Source organism: Strix uralensis, chromosome 5 (assembly GCF_047716275.1).
Source record: "Strix uralensis isolate ZFMK-TIS-50842 chromosome 5, bStrUra1, whole genome shotgun sequence".
NCBI classification, from domain to species: Eukaryota; Metazoa; Chordata; class Aves; order Strigiformes; family Strigidae; genus Strix; species Strix uralensis.
In genome coordinates this window covers 85,552,990-85,575,795 of record NC_133976.1, presented here as the reverse complement: position 1 = coordinate 85,575,795, position 22,806 = coordinate 85,552,990, and the positions used below count along the sequence as shown (strand labels likewise).

Below are 22,806 nucleotides of genomic sequence, written 5' to 3'. Positions count from 1 at the left end.
TGGTTCTGAGAAAATGCAAACCAATGTGTTCTAGCTACCCCTAAATATCTAATTCTGCAAAACTGTTCCACTTGATAATCTAATGGCACTTTCACAGATAAGAGTATATTTATTTGGGGAAATGAAGAATATCCTTAAACTGCCTTTAACTTTATTCCTTATTTCATTTCATTGTATAACCCCTTCAATCTATAAAAGCATACAATTAATTATCTAAATGGGGTATTATTTGGTTTTTTTTTTTTAAGATCATTTAATTATGCTTCCAGGCACAAGAGCCTGCTTCTCAAAAACACAATATTCAGTCTTGCTGCCGTGCCCTAACCAAGCTAGAGATCCAAGTTACAGAAATGAACTCTTCAGCTATAGAGGCATAGGACCTGGAAAAGTACTCCTGTGTAAAATCATGTCACAAAACTTCTCACAACTGGACATATGCAAACAAAAATAAAGTAACATTTACAGCAATATGCAGACTGAATAAATCAGAAAATGAACTAGAAATGGAACTTGACTTACTACAGAAAGTGTATACTCTATGTCTGTATATATTTATAGCTATACACATAGAATATATATTTAGCAAAATTGTGTTTTACCAGAAGAAAGTGCTGACAGTCATCTCAACTTGAGATGTCTATTAAAAACTCAGAGAGAGAGAAAGCAAGCACTGTTCTGATGAAGTACTGAGCATAAGATTTCTAAACTGCTTTTGCCATGCTGTCCCTGAGGTTAAGATCCTGGGATTATAGGTATTTATAGAGTGTTGGTTTACTATCATGAAAAATGTTACTCTTCTCTGGGTGAATCAGAGTATTTTTCACTCACACTGGCCACATGTACAGACAATTAGCAAAAAAAAAAAAAAAAGGATAAAAAAAAAAGAAAAGAGTTTGGGAACTTTATCTCCACCCAATTCTCATCAAATCTTAACATATCACTTTTGTTTTTTCCTGCAGACTGTTAAGGAGACATAAGTGTACTTTGAAGTTCCTGCCCATCACCTGGTACTGCCTCAGTCTTATTTCTTTTCCTCAGTAGGAAAAACTCCTAATACTTTTCAGCACTGGTGCAGCTCCACGGGCTCTAGCAGTAGTGGAATCTGAAACCCAAGAAGGTGAAGAGTTGTGTTACACAACATTCACACCGTGTGTGCTACCAGACTTGCACTGGGGTGGAAACATGAAGCCATATTCTTCCCAGGACTTGCCTCTGCCAGAAAAATGACATCATGCTAGGACACATGAAGAAATAAGGCATCAAACACTGCTTGGAGCTTGGTTACAGACAAGGTGGCTAGGATGTATCCCATTTGATGTCAGCTACGTGAAAGCTGGGTGTCTAATTTAAACCAGTCAGCTGGTTTTTTTCTGCAGTGAATAGAAAGAGAGGTACCTCAAAGGGAGAGCCACCTTCTCCACTTCTGGATAGGCTGCACAGCATTTCCAAGCAAACTCTCCTGCTCAATCAACCGGTTTAACTGAGACTTCTGACAGTTTGCAGTGAAACCTTTAACAGCTGCTCGCAGGAGCTCAGCTCCATCAGCTGTGGACAGGAGCCTTCACAGAGCAGCCAGGTTTCTCGGCTCTGATCTCACCCAGGTGAGAGCCAGGCTCCAGGCTCACACAAATGTAAACTGCTCTATATTAGTTAGTTCTCTGAAGCACATTTAAATATCTGGAAATGGTATTCAGCAGTTTTAAATACCTATTTTTCAGACCGATAACATCTATCATACACACAAGACATAACACCTACTTCTCCCGAAATCTGACTTTTTTGTTTCACCACTGAAATCTAAAGAGTTAGCTCTGTGCATGCAAAAAGGCTCTGCATGCAAATATACCTGATCCCCCTACACCCTTTGCAAACGCAAATTTTCCAGGGGCTGTCATATTAATCAGTTTAGTTTCAAGCTGCTTCTTTTGGCAAAGGTCAGTAACAGTCAAAATGTTCGCACGCAACAGCATAATTTTCCCTAAGTTTTGGAGTCTGCCTTTGGAAAGGGCAATGATTTTTCCCCTACGTACAAGGGACACTTCTGATAATTTGGGGTCAAACAGATTTGTTGCTATGATGAAAACTGAAACTGGCAATTTTGACAGCTTTACTGAGCAGAATGCAGCTTGCTACTAGCAAGGGGGTTTATGAGTGAAATCAGAATCTCACAGAATGTGCCTTTATGCAGTCCATAAAGGAAAGAGTCCAAACTAAAATAGTCCATTGATACTAAACACACATAAAGCCTTATGTTGCTTGCTGCATGCCTTGAAGACCATCTAGAAGATAAAAATCAACAGCTGGAAGGCATCCTGCCTTTCTGCAAGGCTCTCCATCCTACATAAGCATGGTCAGGAAACGGACTAAGGTGGTGTTGTAATAAAACCCCTAGAAAACATGGAAGATACTGTTGGAAAGTAATTCTGCTGTCTGCAGTAGTTGTTTATGTTCCCTGTATCCCCCCTCCTTTGAGAATGGAGAATACAGGTGCAGCAGAAGTGTTGGCTGTACCGTGGCCCCTCCAGAAGCTATGGGGTTATTTAAGAATGAGGAACAACGTTTTAAATTTTCAGGGGAAAATGTTAGTGGGGTGGCTAGGAATCGGCACAGAGGCTTCTCAGATTGGAGACTCAGTTACCCTGAGATCTGTCCTTGCAGCCCAGGGATGCAGACTAGCCCATGTCTTTGCACAGCAAAACCACCCTAAAGCTTTACCATTGAAGCTATTTCAATGCTGATGCTTTGGAGACATTTTCCCCTTTCCTGTACACATTCCCAGAGATGGAAGATCAAAAAATCATCTATCTATAAGTTTGCAACAAATGTGTGTGCAAGTTCTCCCAAAGTGATTCAGACAGATTATATCAACACATCCTCACTGACTACTGGACCTGAAGACTGTATTGTTCTTAGCCATCTGTATAAATCTGGTTGAAAATGAATTGTCTTTTTAGTATCTTTTAATTCAGACACTTACTCTGACAGACTAGTGAAACCTCCTATTTTGCCTTTTGATGTCATCCTCGTTGCTCACTGAGGATCAAGATGAATGTTCTAGAGGGGCCATGGGCAGACACCACAGCCTAAACCAACCAGGAACCTCAGAACAAATGCTTTGGGAAGGAAAGGAGTGAAACCACCACTCAAGAATCAATTGATATTTTCCAAGCGGCAAAAAAAAAAAAAAAAAAAAAAAATCTCATACACAGGAAACTAAAAAGACAAGCTCATGGTACTCTGAGGTAAAAACCATGAATGGAGGGGAAGTCCATCTTTTAGCACAAGCATCATAACCAAGAAATCCAAGTCAGAAGAGCTATCCTCTCCTCCCAATCTCTAAATGACAATATCATGTGCAAGTCAAATTCTTCAGGAGAGTACACCTGTGTTGTCATAAACTTGTAAGTAAGTGCAGAGAATTTCCTGCTTTACTCTTGGAAACCCCGTCATTTGTCATCTAAAGAGCACATGGGAGGCTTGTTTCCCTTCCCTCTAGTCTTATGTGGGATTTGGTTGAGGTATGTATGAAATTTTCCAGGCTCTTTACACCAGAAGTCTTTGACCAAGTTCCAGCTGACTCCCTTCATTTAAAATGCCTCCCCTCCTGTATCTGTTTGGAGTTTGCTGAGGTTTTTCCTTGCCTGTTCCTGGAGTTTCTGGAGAGTGCCTGATCCTGGCTTGTCATCTAGCAGAGACTGGTGTGGAGTCATCTGTTAGAAGAGGTATTAACCACCTTTAGAGTTGCAGGGAACGTCATTTTTAAACAGGGTTGTTTTCAAAAGTCACTGGAGATTTTCAATGGAACATTACTTTTTTTCCATACTGGATGATTGCAATATAAATACAACATTCCCACACATGCTCAAATAAAATCATCTGCCTTATACCTCCTCCTGAGCCTTCACAAAATGACACATTTTATGGGAAGCACATGAAAGAATATTTTGGCATTTATTCTTGACATGTATTCAGTTATTGTATGAAAAGAGCTGAGAGTTAACACCTTTGCTGAGCTGTCAAAAAAACCCCCAACAACCCCCACTGCAAAAACCAAGAAACTATTGTCTATTGTCCAAAATGCAGCACTGGCAGCCACGTGCCCCCACCAGTCATTGTTAGTGGGCTGCATTTTTTCCAAAAGATATGTACAGTGCCTCTTTTCTTCAGCATCTGTCACAAATGTTTAACATGGTACAAGGATGCTAGAAAATCCTTTCCCTCTTCTGGTCTCTGTCTCCGTATCACTATTAAAAAATTCAACCTTTTTAACCAAAGAGCAAGACAAATAATAATGATAAATCTGAACCAACCCCAAAACATCAAAAAATGAATGAACAAAGAACACCACCATCACATCCATAGTTCTTAGCCCAAAAGGGAAAAGTGGCAAAAGGGATTTAGTTACCACTATTAATGTGAGAAGCAACCTGTTCAAACACTATTTCAGCTGTATGCGGCTATGAAAGAGAAAACAAGAGGGAGTGATATACTAAATGAGATGTTAACTAATACACATTAAACAAACACTGTAAGAAGCTTCACACAGAGACATGCAGTCTGACAAGAGGTCCCATTTAAGCAAGCCAAAACGTAGGGGGAAAAAAAATCAGATGATCTACTGCATATTTTTTCCAGTTTATTTTTCCCTTTTTTCCTCTCCGCACTAACAATTTTTAAGAGGCCAACGATATTCAAAGTGAAATGTCACCATTCTTACAAGCTTAAATAAACTATTTATTAGCAGTAGACTAAGTACTCTGGAGAAATTTATTTGCCCTGGCAATAATATTTATAAATGACCTATGAAATATTATGACATTGTACCAGTAGCATTGCAGTTTGCCTGCGAGGATTTCGTTCCAATCAGAAAGTGCGCTTCGAGGGGGGAAATATTTCTGTGTAGGGCCAGCAAAGTGCGCAGGCAACACTTGGGAGAAGATGAAAAGGCTACAAAAGTACAATCTTTTCTTTGACGCTGGCAATAAATAAATATAGAATCAATCAATCAGCTCAAGAAGACATGCAGCCATTTTATTGTCCCCATCAACGCAGTCCAAATGCAGTGTGGCTAACACAGGGAGCTGAGCTCCTCAGCCACAGGACAGTGAAGGCTACCAGAGAGGGGACACAAGGACACATGGGCTGCTCTTTACATTTCTTTTTTTGACCAATGTACCAAGGCAGGAATGACAACAGACACCCAGAAGCTAAGTATTCAAAACAGAACTGCTATTTTAAGAACAACAAACTTCATTAATGGTTTGGGGGTGGAGGGTGGGGAGGGTTTAGAAGTAAAACACCTGTGTGCAGACAGAGGTGAAAAATTCAGATTAATTAAATGCTAATACTACACTTGAATACTTCTCCCAAATGACACAGAAGCCAAAATCTGTTTTTCTGTAAACTATAAAGTTGTTTCAAAAAACAACTCATGTTGGTGATATTTGTCATCCACCGCAGGACAGATAAAAACTTAGCAAACAAGAGAAACAAAAAAGCTGATTAATTCTAAAACTGGACATAATTTCCTCAGGTCCTGATGGCAGTTTTGAACATGGAGGGAAATAAGAATAAAAGACTTCAGAATTAGGTTTCTTGAGCATTTTCAGTGAAAGTCTTAGTTGATTTTTTTTTTTTTTTGTTTTAAATAAATGAGTCAAAAGATCTTTTTTTTTTTTTTCTTCCCCACAGCACAGGGGTGAGTCAAACAGAATATGCAGATGTTGGAAAACAATTCATATTTTCATCTTTATTACCACTGAAGAAAAAGTTAAAGGAAGTAACTGTGGCACAAGCACAAATACCTCCTTAGGATTTAAACACAGAAACCATCATTTGTAAGATAACAGATGACATGTAGAACATATTTGCAAACATCAACTCACTGAAACTACACATATACTTATGAGGTCACTCAGTTTATGCTTCATTTGATTTACATATAATTTATTAGTTCACTTCCTATACTGCATTATTCTACATTACAGTTATCTCCCCATAAAATCTGCATTACTTTGTATAAATGCTGTTCCACAGTACTAGCTGAGCAATTATGGTGAACATTTATGTGTTCATTCCAAGCTTTCACTGTAGGTATCTCATGCACATAAGCCACGCAGGTTGACATTCTCAGTTTTCAGATGAATAGTAACTTTCAACGATACGTTCAATAAACTTCTGCTTGGCATTCTTTATGAGAGCAAGATGGTCGAATAAGGAGAAAAGAAACAAAAGAAAATAATTTGCGTGGCACTCGCATAAGTGTAAAAACTTTCTTTTTAAAATACCAAATTTGGTACGTGTACAGTCCTCAATAATGCCTACCTAAAAGATTATATCTAAAGAAAGTTGGATGAGAAAGAAAGTACCTGTAACATGGATGCTGAATTCTATTCTTTCCCTCTCATATCCTGTTTGCTTTATTCCAACTCGTTGTGATAATGTTGCAGAGGCATAAGACTGACACAGTGATACAAAAAGCCCACAAACCCCAGCCCCTTCATAGACTGTTAGATTGATGCACTAGACTTTAAATGCACAGGCTTTAAATAATACGTTTTTAAGGGGGGGGAGGTTTCTGTTTAATTTTTGACCTGGATTTTATTTAGTTTTTTTTTTTTTTTACTGACCCCTAGTTCTTTGCACACAAAATTTTAACATACAAAAACTAGAAAGCCCTGCTGAGATGCGGTTAGGAGCAGGTCCTGACAATGTGCAAGTCACAGGGTGTGTCATGATTTTCATCTTGACAAGTACATCGAGCCTTAGCTCCTCTAGGGAGTGGCCCTGGGCATGAACCTCTACAAACTTGGCCCAGGTTTCCTGTTTATAACCGAATAAGGTGTCTTTTGCCTAGTTTGCAAAACAAGCCCAGAACTACCCACTGCTGATCTTTACCACTGCTTCCCAGACACACTGCTTGCACTGCACAGCTATCTGCTCCCCTGCAGTTATCTGTTAGTCCCATGCGCGTGCAAGGAGGTGGCTACAGAAGAATTTTTTTTCTCCCCGGAAATAATGACCAGTCAAGATGCAAAGCAAAGCATGAGACAACAGTGGCAGCAAAACAGACACTCAGAATCATGGGACTGCCTACAAATTTCATTGGGATTCTTCTAATTTGTCTCCATGCTTTTAAGCACTTGTGCTAAACCCCTGTGAGCATTCAGGATTTTCTCTGTGGAAGGTCTAGACACTGTCATGTAACCACAAATCAGACTATGGGACAACCCTCTGAGCTGGGTTTAGAGGAAAGCCCCAGCTGTGGAGATGTGCAACAAACCAGTAAACTATTCTGCACCATGTACCTGCAGCCCCAGAGCAGAAGGCTTTGCAGGAAAGCTGTCATCTGCCCACACCCAGCACTCACGGATGCTGCCATGGGAAGACACCAGCCACGTGTTTTGGAACATCAGCACCATCCATATTTCAGAGCTGCCGCTGGTGAGTTCTGGCTACCTGCAGGTGCCTCCTGGCAGGTGAGACCTGAGTGCCAAGCTACGTGCTGGGGATGAAATGGGGAGCAGATGTGACGTGGGGGGGAAGTGCCGCCCAGTACGGCCCCACGCAGCAGCGTACCCACACCTGCAGGGCAGGACTACGGCCTTTCTCCTGCTCTTTGATGTCAAACACAGATGTCAGTGGTCACTGATTTAGAGATCAGACCGGTGGGTCAAATCCAGTACCCGGAGCTCAGCAGAAGCCTCAACACAGCCCCAGGAACAAACAAGACTCAGGCCAGGCTAGGGGGGAACATAAGGCGAGGTTTCAAGAGTCCAGCTCAACATGTGTGAGACTTGAGAGGTTCCTCCTTAGTCCAGACCAAGGGACAGTCAACAAAGGAGCAAAGATCTATTTTCTCTGGAAAACAACAGGCTTTTTTTGGCTAAATTAATTTCAACAGATCAATAGTAATCCCCTCTCAACTTTATCGTCAAGAGATTAAACTGTGTCCCTCAGTTTCCTTCCTTTCTTCTTACTCTCCCCTCTTCCCCCCATTAATCTTAACTTGCTGCCTAGCATCCTTCACATCTTTGTGCTGGGCTGTGTGCAGCTAGGAGGTGCATGGATGCCGTTACAACGAAGAAATGAAAAAGAATCGTAAATGTAGGCTGATATATTAAAAGGTGCAGTACAAGATATATTTTGTTCATTGCCGAATCCAACTTGGTCCATTCTGCCTGCTTATTCTAGTTAAATGCACATGTCAACATATAAAAAGTTATTTCAGACTGCAGCATTTCATTCCCCGAGCCAAGCCAAATGAACACAGGAATAGCAACAGTACACACGCCAAGGAAAATGAACTTTTTTTTCCTCCTACTGTGACATTTTTGGAGGCAGCCAATTATACATTAAAAAAATCATGAATGAGCAGTGTAATTTTGGAGCCATAACTTAAAGTGAAGTATTCCTTTAAATATGAAATTAATATAATCATGACATTTTAACAGTTTTTCATGGTTCTGCATTCTTCTACAAGGACTCATTCTAAGTAAACCTATATGCTACATAAAAAGACCACAATAATCTTTTCCCACTAGTAAAATTGCTACTCTTATGAGTGTTACATATATAGGAGTTTTTACATACATAAACAGAATGTGGTCACTTGTGGGATCTATAGATTACATTGGGGGCATATTAAGGGAGTAATGCGTGCGCCAAATTTGTTGGCGTGTTTTACAGTGTCTAGATTTTTCTATCCTGTGCTATTTTGTACATTTCCTGCCCTGACATAAATGACCTCATTAACAAGAAATTCTAATAAGCATACATAGGTTTTTTTATTTCAAAATCTGAACTTTGCTGGCTACAGTTTACTTCTATTTTGTGACCTCCCTCTGTATGTACAGCCTTAGAGGAGAAGGAGAGAGGAGAGGAAAAAAAAAAAAAAAGAAACAAAATTCTGCTCACACAAGGGAGTTTTCTGCTGAATGACATAACTGGTACTCCCGTCAGTCCAAGCTACGGTCAGCTTGCCCAACCATCTAGCAAAATTAAATAAATGCAGAAAAGATATTTTGGGGATTGAAAATTACCTTCCAAATACAAGCAGTTCATTTTTGCCTTCCAAGGCAAAGAAGGAAATCACACAGCAGCATATGGAGTACTCTATTCCCTACATATTAAAGTTGTGTTAGCTTTATAGCAGTTCCTGTCACCATTCAGTATCTTACCCCCCAAGCAGATATGTTTTACCACAGGATCAGAAGTCTATTTCTTCAATCCAAACTCAGGGTAAAACTTCATTGGGACTCTAGGATCTGACCCACTTGCAGTGATCCCTACAGTAACAGTTACCCTGTAGCTGAGGCTGGAAATACATGTTGCTCTCAACATCGGAAACATGGTTTGTTGGTTTTTTGTTGTGGTTTTTTTTTTCTTTTTTTTTCCCCTCTGGATGATGAGTTCAGAATGTGCTACAGGAGGAGAGCCGAGAGCACCTAGCACAAGCTCTGTTCAGAAATAATAGCAATATTCAGTATTCATAGAGCGTTGAAAGTGCTTTAGACTCTAAAAAATGGAGGCTGAAATACATAAAATGAAAAAGCCAGAAAAAAAGATGGTGTAGATGTAAAAATACAAAATATAAATCAGAGCTGTATGTATGTATACACATCTGTACAACTGCACACCCTGTTAACATATAAAATACACCCAAAAAATGTTGACTAAGGTAGAGTCATGCAAGGCTGCAGGACCAGGCTCAAACAAAATCTGGCTTGAAGCATGATTTGGAGGTCAGGCTCCAAAATCCTTTAAGAAAATCTAATTTGTTTGCAGTTTCTACATCCAGCAAGAGTGACTCCATGTTTCACTTCCATCTTTCTCTGCTGTCAAACTACCATTTCCCATGTTTCACTTCCATCCTTCTCTGCTGTCAAACTACCGTTTCCCCAACCTCATGCTCCTGCCTGGACCTCATCTTCCAGCCATCTCCCCAGCCTCACAGCTGCCTTCCCCTGCCACTGCACACACGCTGTTACCCTGGGGCAGTTGCCTGCTAATTTATTGGACAGGTCAGAGCTAAGGGGGGCCCAGAAATGCATATCCTAAGGGCATTACTTTGGTCTTGCCTAGTTAGCCATTCATTTCTGAAGACAGATATCCCATTTATATGATAATTATGCTTACAGACTTGGCTTTATGGTGAGCATACTCTTTGGATATAGTCCTTCTGCCCTTCAAAAAATGGTTTCTAACTGGCTTGCCCAGACTAATTTCAGGTATGCGTAGTGGTGCTGGGAAAAGACTGTTGTGCTTCAGTTTCTGGGTACTCATCAAGGACCATCATTCTTCTTTGGTACTACAGATTTTTGAAACAAGAGCAGAGAAAACAGCTATTCCTCCTGTTTGACTGCAAATACTGAGGCAAACTGAACACTGCACGAACATATTAATGCTCTTTGCATGACACCCACTCAATCTTGTTATAGGTTGCAGGTTTAGCTTTTCACGGGCAAGAAGACTCGCTGCTCCTGACTTTAGAAACTCTCCAGATACATACGGCGACAAGTTCTGCAACGCATGTAAAGGCTGCAGCTGCTAAGCGCCTTGAAAAGTCAGCAACAAAACTGACATTAATAGGCAGCTCATGGCAAGGCAGAGTAGGAAATTTAAAGACGGTTGATGTGTTTTTTGAATTGCTGCGAAAGAACATGGGCTTCTGCTGCCTCCTAGGGTATGTCCTCATGACAGTGCCTGTTGCTTGGGAGATACCTGAACTCATGTTAAACTTCCTAACTGCAGTGCAGCTGGCAATGTACTTATGGTGACAGAGAGGCCAGGGTGTTCTAGTTTTGAGCATTTACTTGGTCTTTCAGCTGGCTTTTCTGCCTCCCCTGGACAGGGTGCAGCAATATAAGTCAGTGTCTGCTAGAGCTATTTACAACCAGACTGCCTTAAAAAGCCTAACATTTTAAATATACACTATACATTTTATGTTTCTCCTATTTCTTTTGTGAGTTTTGAGGCTTCAGGGTTCCTGCCTTTCAAGTGTATCTCCACAGCGAGGGTGAGAAATGAGCAATTTTAAGAATTGTCACCTAATTGCATGTCTCCAGGTACCAAAGCTTTAAGAAACATGCAGAGTAGTAGGAGACTTGTAATATTATCGCAGAGCTGATAGCCTGCAATCTCTACTCCTGAAGAGGAGGATCCTGAATCCAGATGGAGATTCAGGAGACATTCAACTTGACTTGGCAGCAACTGCATGGCCCTGTCCCAGCCCACGTTTTAAACAACACTGTTTTGGACACTTTCCGTACCTGTGAAACTTGCTTTATGTGACATTACTGTATGCTTCGCCTCTTGAAAAAAACAGTGCTTTTTATGTCAGTTATAGCCTCCTATTTTTGTTAGCATTTTTCAGAAGAGAAAATATGACAGAATTTTCAGTAGTTCTAGTTGTCAGGTTTTGAAAACACCGAGGCCCAAGACCCTGCCGTGTTCCATATGTGCACTTCAGCTGTGAGCGTCAGGTCTCAGAAACTCAGAGACCTGCCAATTTGGTACTTAATGCTGCTCCTTAAACAGGAGCAAAGCCTGCCAGCATATTTTTAGTCATTATTTCTCCATCTACATGCTACACGGTATTACTAGAGAAATGTGCTAGACCCATAGTAGAGATGGTGGGATGCTGCAGTGACTAAAGAGCCTCCCTGAGGTCCCCTCTCCAAACTCAGTTACCCTGTGATCCCAAGATATTTTATGGCATCCCAATCATAAACTTGAGAATGCTGGCTATGGCCTGATGTGACAGGAGGTAGCTTACTTCATGGGAAGTGACAGGCATTTTAAGTTCAAAGAAAGATTAAAAGAGAGATGTTTAGGATCACTCTGTCCACAGAAGGGCATCGGACTCTTAAGAAAGCAGTATTTGAGGCTGTGAGCAATACCTCTAGATGCTGTGTGACGTACTTCTAGATCATGTATTTATATGTCTCCCTGTATGATAGTATCTCAGTACCTTATAGTAACTGAAGTAGCAAAGTATTGTTTTATAGAGGGGGAGAATATGTCTTGTTTGCATTTGGGCTGAGGTTCTCTGGCAGAACACCCTGGGTTTCTGAAGCTGGAGCCAACAGACCGTGCTTCCTTTCTTTCAGACCATTCACAGTCATAGTCATTCCACACAAAGCCACATTAACCTGCAGAAAAACGCTAGCTGATAATGAAAAAAACAGAGTTCTTCAATTACAAGACCATGAATAAATCCCTAGATAAACTGTTTAGTGATTTAGTATTATTTAATTGTGTTCTGACATTGCATAAAAACACACTCGAGGATCAAGCCTGTAGTAAGCTAAGCACAGTACCTACATGATCAGAAGAGATCTGAGGTACCCTACACCACCTCACCTCCTCAGACCCTGATCCCAGTCCCCTTCTCCTGGTCTTGAAGGACTGCAGTGTATAACAGACACAGACTAACATGTGTTTTACTAAAACACCCCAGAACACAGCACTGAAATCAAAACCAAACTTCTAAAGAAGAAAAATAAGGATATAAATAATCAGTATTATTTACTAGGAGGAAAAGTAATTACATTGTAGAAGTGAATATGTATTACTGATCTGCTCGCTATTTTCTTGCTACATAAAATTTAAAGCTATGTGTTGTAAATAACAACCTGGTGACAAATACAGGGAGAAAAGAGTTTCTCAGTTAATTGACATTTTATCTTTCTCTCTTACCTCATAAGCCTTTATATAAATTTACTGTTGAGCGAAAATTTTCTTCCCTAGATACAGCCAACCTGTCAGGGCAGGTCACCACAGTACTCCAGTGTATCTTGGTGGGTTTTTGCCTTTTTTTTTTTTTTTTTTTTTTTTTAAATTTTAATTTTTTGTTTGTTTTTTTCTATTTTTCTTTTACAGAGCTGTCATCCTGTAACTTGCCTTGTACAGTAGTTTTCTTCATAATGCTTATTATATATAATCCACTGCAAGAGACCAGTTATAGCAATTTAGACTCAATCTACTCTTCTAGTCCATCCCTTAGCATCTGATACAGGCCATCAGCAGCAATTCTCCAGGACTAAACAGATGTTTGCTCTGACTCAGCATCACAGTTCTGGCATGAAACATAAATCCAACTGCCAGTCCGGTAACTGTTTGAATCATATAAATCTGGGTTTTTCCAGTGTACGTCCCCTGATCGACAGGAATTAGAGGTCAATATTACATGGCATTCAAACAGTATTAAAACTGCACTTTAAAGTACTGATCTGAAAAATTTGGTAGGTGAAATAACCGCAGGAATTCTGAAGTAAGGAGTACTAGAGGAAAATTACTCTTATTCTTAGAGGAAAATTTCTCTGCGTATTCTTCATGATGCTGGAACGTCTATCATTCAAAACCAGAATAAAATCATAACAATTTTAAACAAATGAATTAGAAATAGATCAGTTTCACTGAAATGCTCATAAAAATCAGAGTATTTCACCCCAATTCTGATTTTCAGAAAGTTACTCTTAAGTGGAAAATTAGAAACATTTTCTTTCAGTATATGATTTAAAATACAGTACCACAGAATGTGACACCTTTTCAAAAAATGTTCCATTGCAAACAAATTGTCATTTTCAGATGGAGAAACATTCCAAAGGAAAATTCTCAAATTATCTATAGGGAGAGCAGCACTTGCAGCATACAGCCATAATTACCTGAGATCAGCTACACAAACTATTTTTGAAAATAGCTTTCTAAATTAAATAGTTAAACATCGGTAACAACTGGAGGTCATAAAAAATGTTCAAATGAAATTTATTTCCATCAGAAAATAACAATTTTTAAAAAGCTTTTCATCAGAAAAGACAGGTTTAATGAATTTATAATTTTTAATTTTTTAAAATTTGACCAGGATGGAAGAATTGTTGAAATACTTCCTTTTCACATTTCTAAATAGAAGCATTTTGTTTTGGATACCAGAATGACCAATCATTTAGAACTTTACGTTAATTTAGAATAACCTATTGAAAATTATAAAAGGTAGAAGCAAAATACTTATAGCTGATCTGATTTCTGTTATTCTTTGGAAGTTCAGGTCAAAGGTCTTTGTGGGAGGATTTGACTTTTTGTCAAAAAAAAATTTCAAGATCTCCAAAATACTCTTAAGGTGAAAATATATTTTTTCACCCAGCAATAGTAAATAAATTGCTTTATTGCTTCATAAGCAACAGAACTAACAGAGCTTTGTTTCCTGTACATTTGTGGCTGGACTCTCTGGCACCTGAGAAGAGCCACGCTCACACTGCAGTCTTTTCTTCTGGGAGCAGGGGGATTAACAGAGTGTCTGTGCTCTACCCAGGCACTTGTTTTCTCTAAAACTTACAGGAAATCAACATGTCTAAGCTCATGACCCCTTTCTCAATTTCGCTTAAAACCAGTTGTGATGCTGGGGAGGTTTTGGTGAAGAACAAGAAGAGATGGACAGGCTCCCTCCACCACAGCCTTTGTGGCCAGCGCTGCTATTTCCAGGACCTTTTCCCTGCAGGTTAAACAGCTTGGACACATCGATATGAGTTAGATTTCCAATGTGGTAACAGCCCGTGAAAGATTCCCTTCCCCAAAGGCTCCATTATTTACCAGCAGCCCTAAATCACTTTGCTGTTTCTGTTTTCCTTGGTATTCACAGTTAATCTGTGTGTTCTCCTCAAGGAGAGTAGAGTGACTCTCTTATTTCTTATTAAACGTTAAGGTAGATGCAAACTAATTTCAGGCTGCTATGCAGCATGTGGCTGTGAGCCCCTGCCGCCCCCCACCCCAGCATGCTCCAAGGTGTCATGGCCAGTGCTTGCTGGGTGCTTTTGGTTCTGCCAGAAGAGTTTCAGCCGAGAGAGCAGAAAAGCAACTAGATTTCACCAATTGCCTAATCGCAGCAATCCTTGAGACTGCTATAAATGAGATCAAACTATTCAAGCTGGATCCTAATCAACAGTCAGTGCAATCACTGGGGAGCAGACACTGCCATCTGCACGCTCATTTATAGGGCTTTGGAATTATTTATTGTTTGATTTATGGTGGTGAACTGCATGCTGGCAAACACTCACTATGCAAAACTCTTTGCTCCCTCACCCATTAAAAATCAGGGCCTGATCCATGTGAAAGCCTCCTGCTGAGTTCACTATGTTTTGGATCAGGCCTCTGGGTCTCAAGACTGGCAGATAATATTCCATTTCTGTCCAATTTTCTTGCTAAAATTTAGAAGAAGCTCAAGTGTTTTCCATCAACATTTTTATGTTTACTTTTGGGAGAATCTTCACAGTGGGTCAGGTTACTGTGATATAGAAAGGATGACCCACACTGACATATAAATTTTCCAAAAAATCTCAGCCTGAGGCAGACATCTGCCTTGGAGAATTTCAGCCCAGATGGCTAAAGTTTGGCAAAGATGTAAGCAACTGAAAATAGAGCTCTATAATGGAAAGTGGTGTACAACCTTAATAATAGGAGGGTGCTACCAAGTACCACATATGGTAAGGCTCCATAACAAGAACCATCAGGGAAGAATTCAGGCAGGATTCTTTCAGATATGCTTCAGAATATATGATCTATCTCTTCTTTCCTTTTGCTTGAAAGACGTATCAGAGTTAGCTCTTATTTTGCCTGATCCTTCAGACATTACCATCACAACCAGGCAGCTCAAAGCCAGCCTTTCCCTCTCAACTGCATCAAACAAGTTTTATCTGAGAAGCATAAAACCATCCCAGATAGTCAAAAGAAGTCCAGGCTGCGATAGTTCCTCTCTGCATTGAGAAGTCAGCTAGCAAAGTAGAAAAGCTGTGCAGCTGAGATCTAAGCTGTTAAATCAGCATTACTTGGTTCTCAGATTAAAAACCTGTCTTGATGTCTCAGTACAAGAACACATGCACAACTTCAGTTCTATGGCACCTTAAATCCCCGGCATACCACGAAGATTCACTTAGACATAATAGATGAAAAACGTGATTTCACTCAGATTAATTCTGAACTTTTTAAGTCCCCATTTCTGCTTTAAACCTCATCTCTGTCAATTCACTCCTGTTGAGCAGGATGTGAAGACCGTGAGCTGGAATCTTGTTTAAAGCCATGTAAGAAATCTGCTGCAATTTATACCTGCGTAAATCCTTAGTAACTCCACTGGCATAAATGAAAGCACAATTTGGCTTGAAGCATCATGCATTTCTACTTTTTTTTTTTTTTTTTTTAATTAGGCAACAGTTTAACAATAAAAATCTAATGCCTTCATGGGTGTGGTGCATAATCAATAGATTTGTGCTGGACTGCTCTGGAGTAAATGAGATCAGGCTTTGACTTGGTTTACTGGCATTCCATTCCAAATACACATACATAGAATCCCTCCCTGTGAACCTCCTGTCTAGCTCCTTGAACTGAACGTGGCAGGCTCCAAGAACACAGTACGACAAGCAATACACCTTCTTCAAAGAGATATACTCGTAACTGCAAGTCACATTAGCTATGTTAATTATTGATCCACACACAGTTGTGTTGAGAAGAGATACTCCAAATATCAGCAGTGTTCATGCATGCTTGCAAAACATAGAGGGCCAGGATGAAATGTATTTTCTATTTACAAGAAGGAACGGCAGCGCAACTCAGATAGCTACTTTTTAAGAACTATCAGTCTGTTTTAGTAGTTAAGAAAATCCACATAATGTCCATTTGCAAAAAGCCTTCTGAAAACCTTTATATTATGGAATGACTCAGTCTTGAAGGAACTGGGGTCAAACAACCCACAAACACCTTAGTGCCAAAATATGCTTTTGTTAACAAATGCATTTGTTGGGTTTATTTCAGACATATTCTTGAAACCTCAAAAATGTAGCATGCTCATTTTGCAACTGACTCATTGTGCACCAATTTTCAGCTTTTTCCCTTTTTTTTTTTTTTTTTTTTTTAATGCAGTTCAGTTATGCCCATCACCCCACCCACAAATTAGGGGTTTATAATGGAAATTCTGACAGGGCCTTCACTATGGTGGTGCTCGTAGGCACTGTCATGATAAATAATTTACTATTTAATGACTCCTGATGTAATCACAGCAGGAGTCAGATTCACCAACATCTATCTCTCCATTATTATCCAGGAGGAACAAGATGGTAGGGAAATACCACTCCTCTCTGAGCCCATCTTTTTAGCTCCCAACTTTAAAACCAGCATTTAAATTGGTAAAGAGAGAGTTTACCACCACAATCCAACCTCTACATTTGTTTATGTTGGATGACACTTTTGTTCTGGCTCGCATTACTCAGATGGATAAAGCTCAGAAGGGTTCTGCTTTACTGCCCTGTTTTCTCTTAGTGTTTCTGCATTTTTTAAATGCTACCAAATGGTTGCTTTTGGCTCCCAGCATTATCACATGTTGTCTATAAGCATGGAAATAGTTATGGTAATATGGACGTAAATCATAACTGTAAATACCACATAAAGAAGACTGCCATATAATTATAAAAATACCTAATAGATTTCTTTTTCAAAGACAACACAGCTGTCCCTTCTAACCTTTCATTTGTAGATTCTTTTCTCTCCTGTTTTTATTTATAGGTTGCCGTGCAGTTCGACATAGCACACCACGATTTTTGTTTCTAATTTTGAAAAGAAAAGAAAAAGAAAGAATACTCATTTCATCATAAAGAAGCATTAGTTTACAATTTTGAAAAGAAACCAACGCCAGCTCTAGAACATCATCTTGGAACCAATCTCCCTCTTAATACATTTCAAAAGAATCTGTCAATGGCTACATACCGCAATTTAAAATTAAACCCTGCCATCGAACTAAAGAAGGGGTCGGCCAAATGGCACACATCATGTGTTGGGAAAGAAGCCCCATTCTTTCTCTAAACATCTCAGTGTTTTTATGAAAAGAACCACACTAGGTTATTACACTGACCACAACAAAACAAGATTTTTATACCCTACTCAAGGAAAAACAGGTTGAAGAGTGTTATGGGTAAACTTACACTGTGCAACATGCCATGTTAATGAAAGGAGCAAAGCCTTACACAGCACTGATGTTGCCAAAAAGGGTTTTACATATTGTCTGGAAACTGCCACCACGCATTTTATCCCTTTCTAGTCAGCTTTGCAACGCTTAAAAACAAAGTGATACAAGTGTATTTCAATTCTGCTTTATGTTGGACTTGCACGATGCTTCATCCTACACAAGCTTGTTCTTACCTCTTCCTTGTTACCTTAAACTTACATACGGAGCCAGGATGGTCACAAAAGAGAGGGTGCAGACAACGCCGCTCGTGCCACATGAATGGAAGGCTGTTATCTTTGAATCTTTGAAACATTTTTGCCTCAAAGCTTTTATCTATCACTAAGCAACCATTTCAGAGGTCTGTGCTTACGCCCTTCTACACAGCAAATCCCAAATTTTAACTCAAATAGTAGCAAACCTCTCAAGGAAATGAAGTTCATCTTAACCATCAGAAATGTAAGCTTCTCTCTCCCTCTCTCTCAAAATTTATAAAAAAAGTAATTATGGCTTTATACAGAACAACACACAGCTCTGAATGGGTGAATTACATTCTGATTCCCTTTCGGAGAAACAACTGAAACAAATGAACTGGAAAATGCTGGTGGGAAAGATCAGTCTGGGCTAGAGGTGTACTAATAGCTTATTGATACCGATTTTTAAGCAGATGAAATGTTCAAAACCACACTGCACTTTTATCAGTCTTCACCAACTGGCCTTTGTCCAAAAATGTGTCATTTTATCAGATGTGTCACTCGGTTGGGAGGCTGCCATGACTATACTGGGCGACTGAATGTTAAAATAATTTCTCCAGGGGGAAGAGGCTGATCCCAAAGGTTTTCTAGTTCCAAGGGGGAGATCATTTTTCACAACCAGCTGGAGCCTGATGTCAGACATGCCCTTGCTTCATTTATTCTCCTCGGAGGTTGAAACCCAGCTTGTCCTTCCTGACTCCAATATTGTTTCACATTTGAGCACATAGCAGCTACTACACAGTGAACTATTAAAGCAGGAGAGCCCATGAGACATGGGAAAATAGTTTAGGGGAAGCTGCTTGACAGCAGGATGCGGTCATTTCTATTGTCCCATTAAAACAGAGATATCTGGGAAGCTTAACTTTGTTTTCACTATGTAAACATATGTATTTTAGCCTAATGTGCCAAAAAGATGCAAATACCAAAAAAACCCCAACCAAACCCACACCACCAAAACCCTGAACAAATCAACACAACAAACATTTGCCCTTTTTGTGCACTGTGTCTATTTTCTTAGCGGGAATATGAGAATGAAGCTCTGTGCACCTAAAAGAAGCTTAATTTGTACTGAAAGAGCAAATGCCGTGGGTTCCAGCAGACTCTGGCATTTTATTTTACATTTGTACTTTGGTCTGAGAACAAAAAGGAAGCTGTAATGATTGAATGACTTTTACAGAATCATCTTATGAAAATATCTTGACATGTTTTTATTCCTTTCTATTTGTTTTCTCCAGGACAATAAAACAGAGAGATAGAAATCACCAGTTCCCATACAATATGCGGTCACTTAAAGAGCTACAGTTTAATTCTTCAAACAAAATAGCAGCTAGGTCTTGCCCAAACTAATGGTTTGAGCTTGCGCCAACTATATTCAGATCATGCTTAAATGAAGTTAAGATGGCTATACCATTGGGGTTTTTTAACTTGCATGACTCTTGTTCCAAGAACATTGTTGTGAATCCCTGCTACAGACTGGTTACCACATGCTTACAACAAACATTTAACATGAGAAGGTGAAACCATGTGGCTTCATCATCTCTAAGCTTTTACATCAAGGCAGTATTGATTAAAATGATAACCTTTTTGAATCAGCTAGAGTTCAGTTTTCTAGCAGGTTTAAGCTGTAAAGGCAGAGCATAAGCAGATATCTGCAACAGAGATCATTCACTGAAGCATTTACTGCATACGCTGGCATCTCCTGTAACATTGTTCTTCTTACACTGAGATACCTCTGCAGTACTCTAATAAAGGCTTTGAAATGAAAAGTTTTCAAATCCACAGCATGCTGTGCTAAAGCTGGACCAATGCCAGACACATTAATAACTTTCTGACCTTTCTTCATAAATATGGAGCAGTCAAGAGAGCATGAACAACTGCTTCCAGAAGTATTTACAATACTCGTAATATTTCTCACAAAAAGTAATCTGACTGTTATCACAGATACTTTTATTGCTAAATTTTCAAATCTGTATTGTGAGTTTCCCTATATATGCATATTCAAGATACCTGAACAAACTAGTGGTGTGAATACAGAGGCTAGAGAGCAATATATCTCTTTTGAAGTGAATTAAGTTAATCTGAACGAAAGCCATTTTCACTCTGAAGAAGCGTGTCTGCACAAGGGACCAATCCACTTTAAAAGTTAACTCAGATAATTTGTCTTTATCTGTGAAGCTGATTCTCTGACACTGTCCAAGAAAGCTAGAAGTCAAAGAAAATATGTCCTTTGACATCACAGCGTCACATATTTCCAAGGTTGTCCTAGCAATGTTCATTAGATATTAGGCAAGAGAGGGTGGAATTGTATTTGTTTAATTTCAATTTCTGTTTTTTTGGCAAGATACACAGTTCTTTTTAAGAATAATGAAAAGTTTCCTTCCTCTTTCCTTCTCGCCTCACTTCCCCAGAAAAAAGTGAAAAGAAAATTTGCATGACAAATTTGAGTAAGACAAGGATACAAATAGGCAATGGATATGTTAAATTCAAATGGACTTTTGTCTCAGCTGTTACGTCATACCAAAGCTACTGTGGTGCTACTGTCCACAGAAAGCACACTGTTCTAGGGACATGAGTGCTTAGGGGTAGGTAAGAGAGCTGACCAAAAAACTATTAGAGAAATAGAGTCCTAGTTTTAAGCAAACTTGTATTTTTGTTATCACTTGAGTGGGAAAAGCTCTTGAGGATGTTTGGAATAGGTCTAAAACAATAGAGTCTCACTGAGCTTTGGCCTTTAGACATACTTCTAAGTAACTCTAATTAATAACAAAGATGAACATACTCTTGGAGGGAAGACAGCGGGGGAGGGGCAGAACTGATGCAAATATAACCGCACAGTGGAAAAAATGCAGTAACCGTTAAAGAACCTCGAGATTACTAACAGAGTTATCAACTGTTGCTATTTACAAAACCTCCTGATATTAGCCTTTCTGTTTAACTCAGTAATTCTTGGGCAACAAACACCTTGCCTGTTTACAGTACTTATCCACAAGATGTGTGATTTAGCTTCAACATGAAAGTAGTCTCTTTTAAAATCAAGAACCAAATCAGTATGGCAGGCAAATGGTTAATGCTGAACAACATGCACATGATACTTCATCAACTCCCTTACAAAAATTAGGATATTATTCTTTATTATGGTGCCCTGTAATTCTAAAGTAAATCATTCCAAGATACTATCTCGCACGTCTGTAGATCAGATATCATTACTCAGAAAAAAAAAAAAAAGCTTTCATGCACTTACCTTATCCTCTAGCCGGATCAGTCTGGCTCCTACAGTATAGTATCCTTTGTCTACCCCTTTTTCTAAATAAAGAAGAATAAAAATGGGACATCATTAGGTGGAGAATAAACTCAAACTAAGAATTATATCTGTGGTATTTAAAGCAAAAAAGAGGCTGGTAATAGTAGGGTAGTATAAATAACATGATCACAACAAGAAATAATTTCTTCATGGTGTACATCAGTGAAAGAGGGTAGTTGGAGAGAAGGGAATTAGTTTGTCTAACTGACAAGATTAAGTTAGTCTAAAGGGCAACCTGGATCTTGGTAGAGGTAGTCTGTGGACATGAAGGACTATAGATAGTGTCTGAAGTAACTTGATTCCCTTGTTTAATTATCTCAATTAACTGCAGGTAGTTAGATACAACGGGCATGCTCCTTAGGCATAACCCCCATTTTGAATATCATTGACATGAGCAACGTACACTTTCTGTACATAAAGAAATCGGAATAGTTTTCAACTGAGGTTGTAGATGTAGGAGGCAGCACTAGCCAGGGTTGCCAGGGCTGGAGTGTCAAAGATCTATCTCCTCTCTGCAAACGAGTGACACTGGGAAAAGCCCTTGCATCTCCATCCTCATTTTCCCTCCTCACCTCCCTGACCCCTGGTTATTAAAGCCCAGTTACTCAATTTGTTTCACTCACACACTGCAAAGGGCAGGACTGGGAGATGAGACTGAAAACTGTGTAAAGTGGGGTCCATTCTCGGTGTTTATGTGGCCAGTCGCAAAGGAATGACATAGTTTGGGGGTGTTACTTCACAGGTAATGAAGCACAAAACCACATATATTTTGAACTGGGAGAAAATATTAATAAGAAAAAAACACGCCCCAATACTAAGGAAAGTTAGAAGCCTACGTCAGTGGAAGTTGGAAACATTTTTCTCTACTAAACTGTATTTCCAATACCAGGCTGGACTAATTACTCTGTGTTTGTTCCATAAATTATTCCACTTTTACGAGTGGTTGAGCTTTGGTTTTTAAAGCTATTTAAGTCCATTTTGCTTAGGGCATGAGCACAATGTGAAGGGTTTACTGGAAGGCAGGTTGAGATGTGAATTTACAGTGCATCAATGACCATCGTAACTGCCTCTATGTGTGCTCATTCTGCAGGGAACTCACATTCTTGCATTTCTCAGTGAATGGTGCTTGCTTTACCATTACCATTAGCAGTGTATATGGTTGCTAATATATGTTTAATGGTATTTTTGCACCAAAGTTCATCTCAATGGAACTTGTACTGTATGGACCACAACCTTAGAGGAAGACTTTAGTGAAAAGCAATGCTGGC

General features: G+C 39.4%; 1 protein-coding gene across 2 annotated transcripts in view; it reads right to left on the bottom strand.

Annotated features, from left to right (window-relative positions):
* The window catches only part of LOC141944837 (potassium voltage-gated channel subfamily KQT member 1-like), a 507,306-nt gene that overhangs the window by 188,010 nt on the left and 296,490 nt on the right, over positions 1-22,806 (bottom strand). For both annotated transcript variants that reach the window (XM_074872065.1, XM_074872064.1), the window contains one exon: positions 21,479-21,540. In XM_074872065.1, coding sequence (XP_074728166.1) covers positions 21,479-21,540 — 62 coding nt within the window. The remainder of the gene's footprint in view (positions 1-21,478; positions 21,541-22,806) is intronic.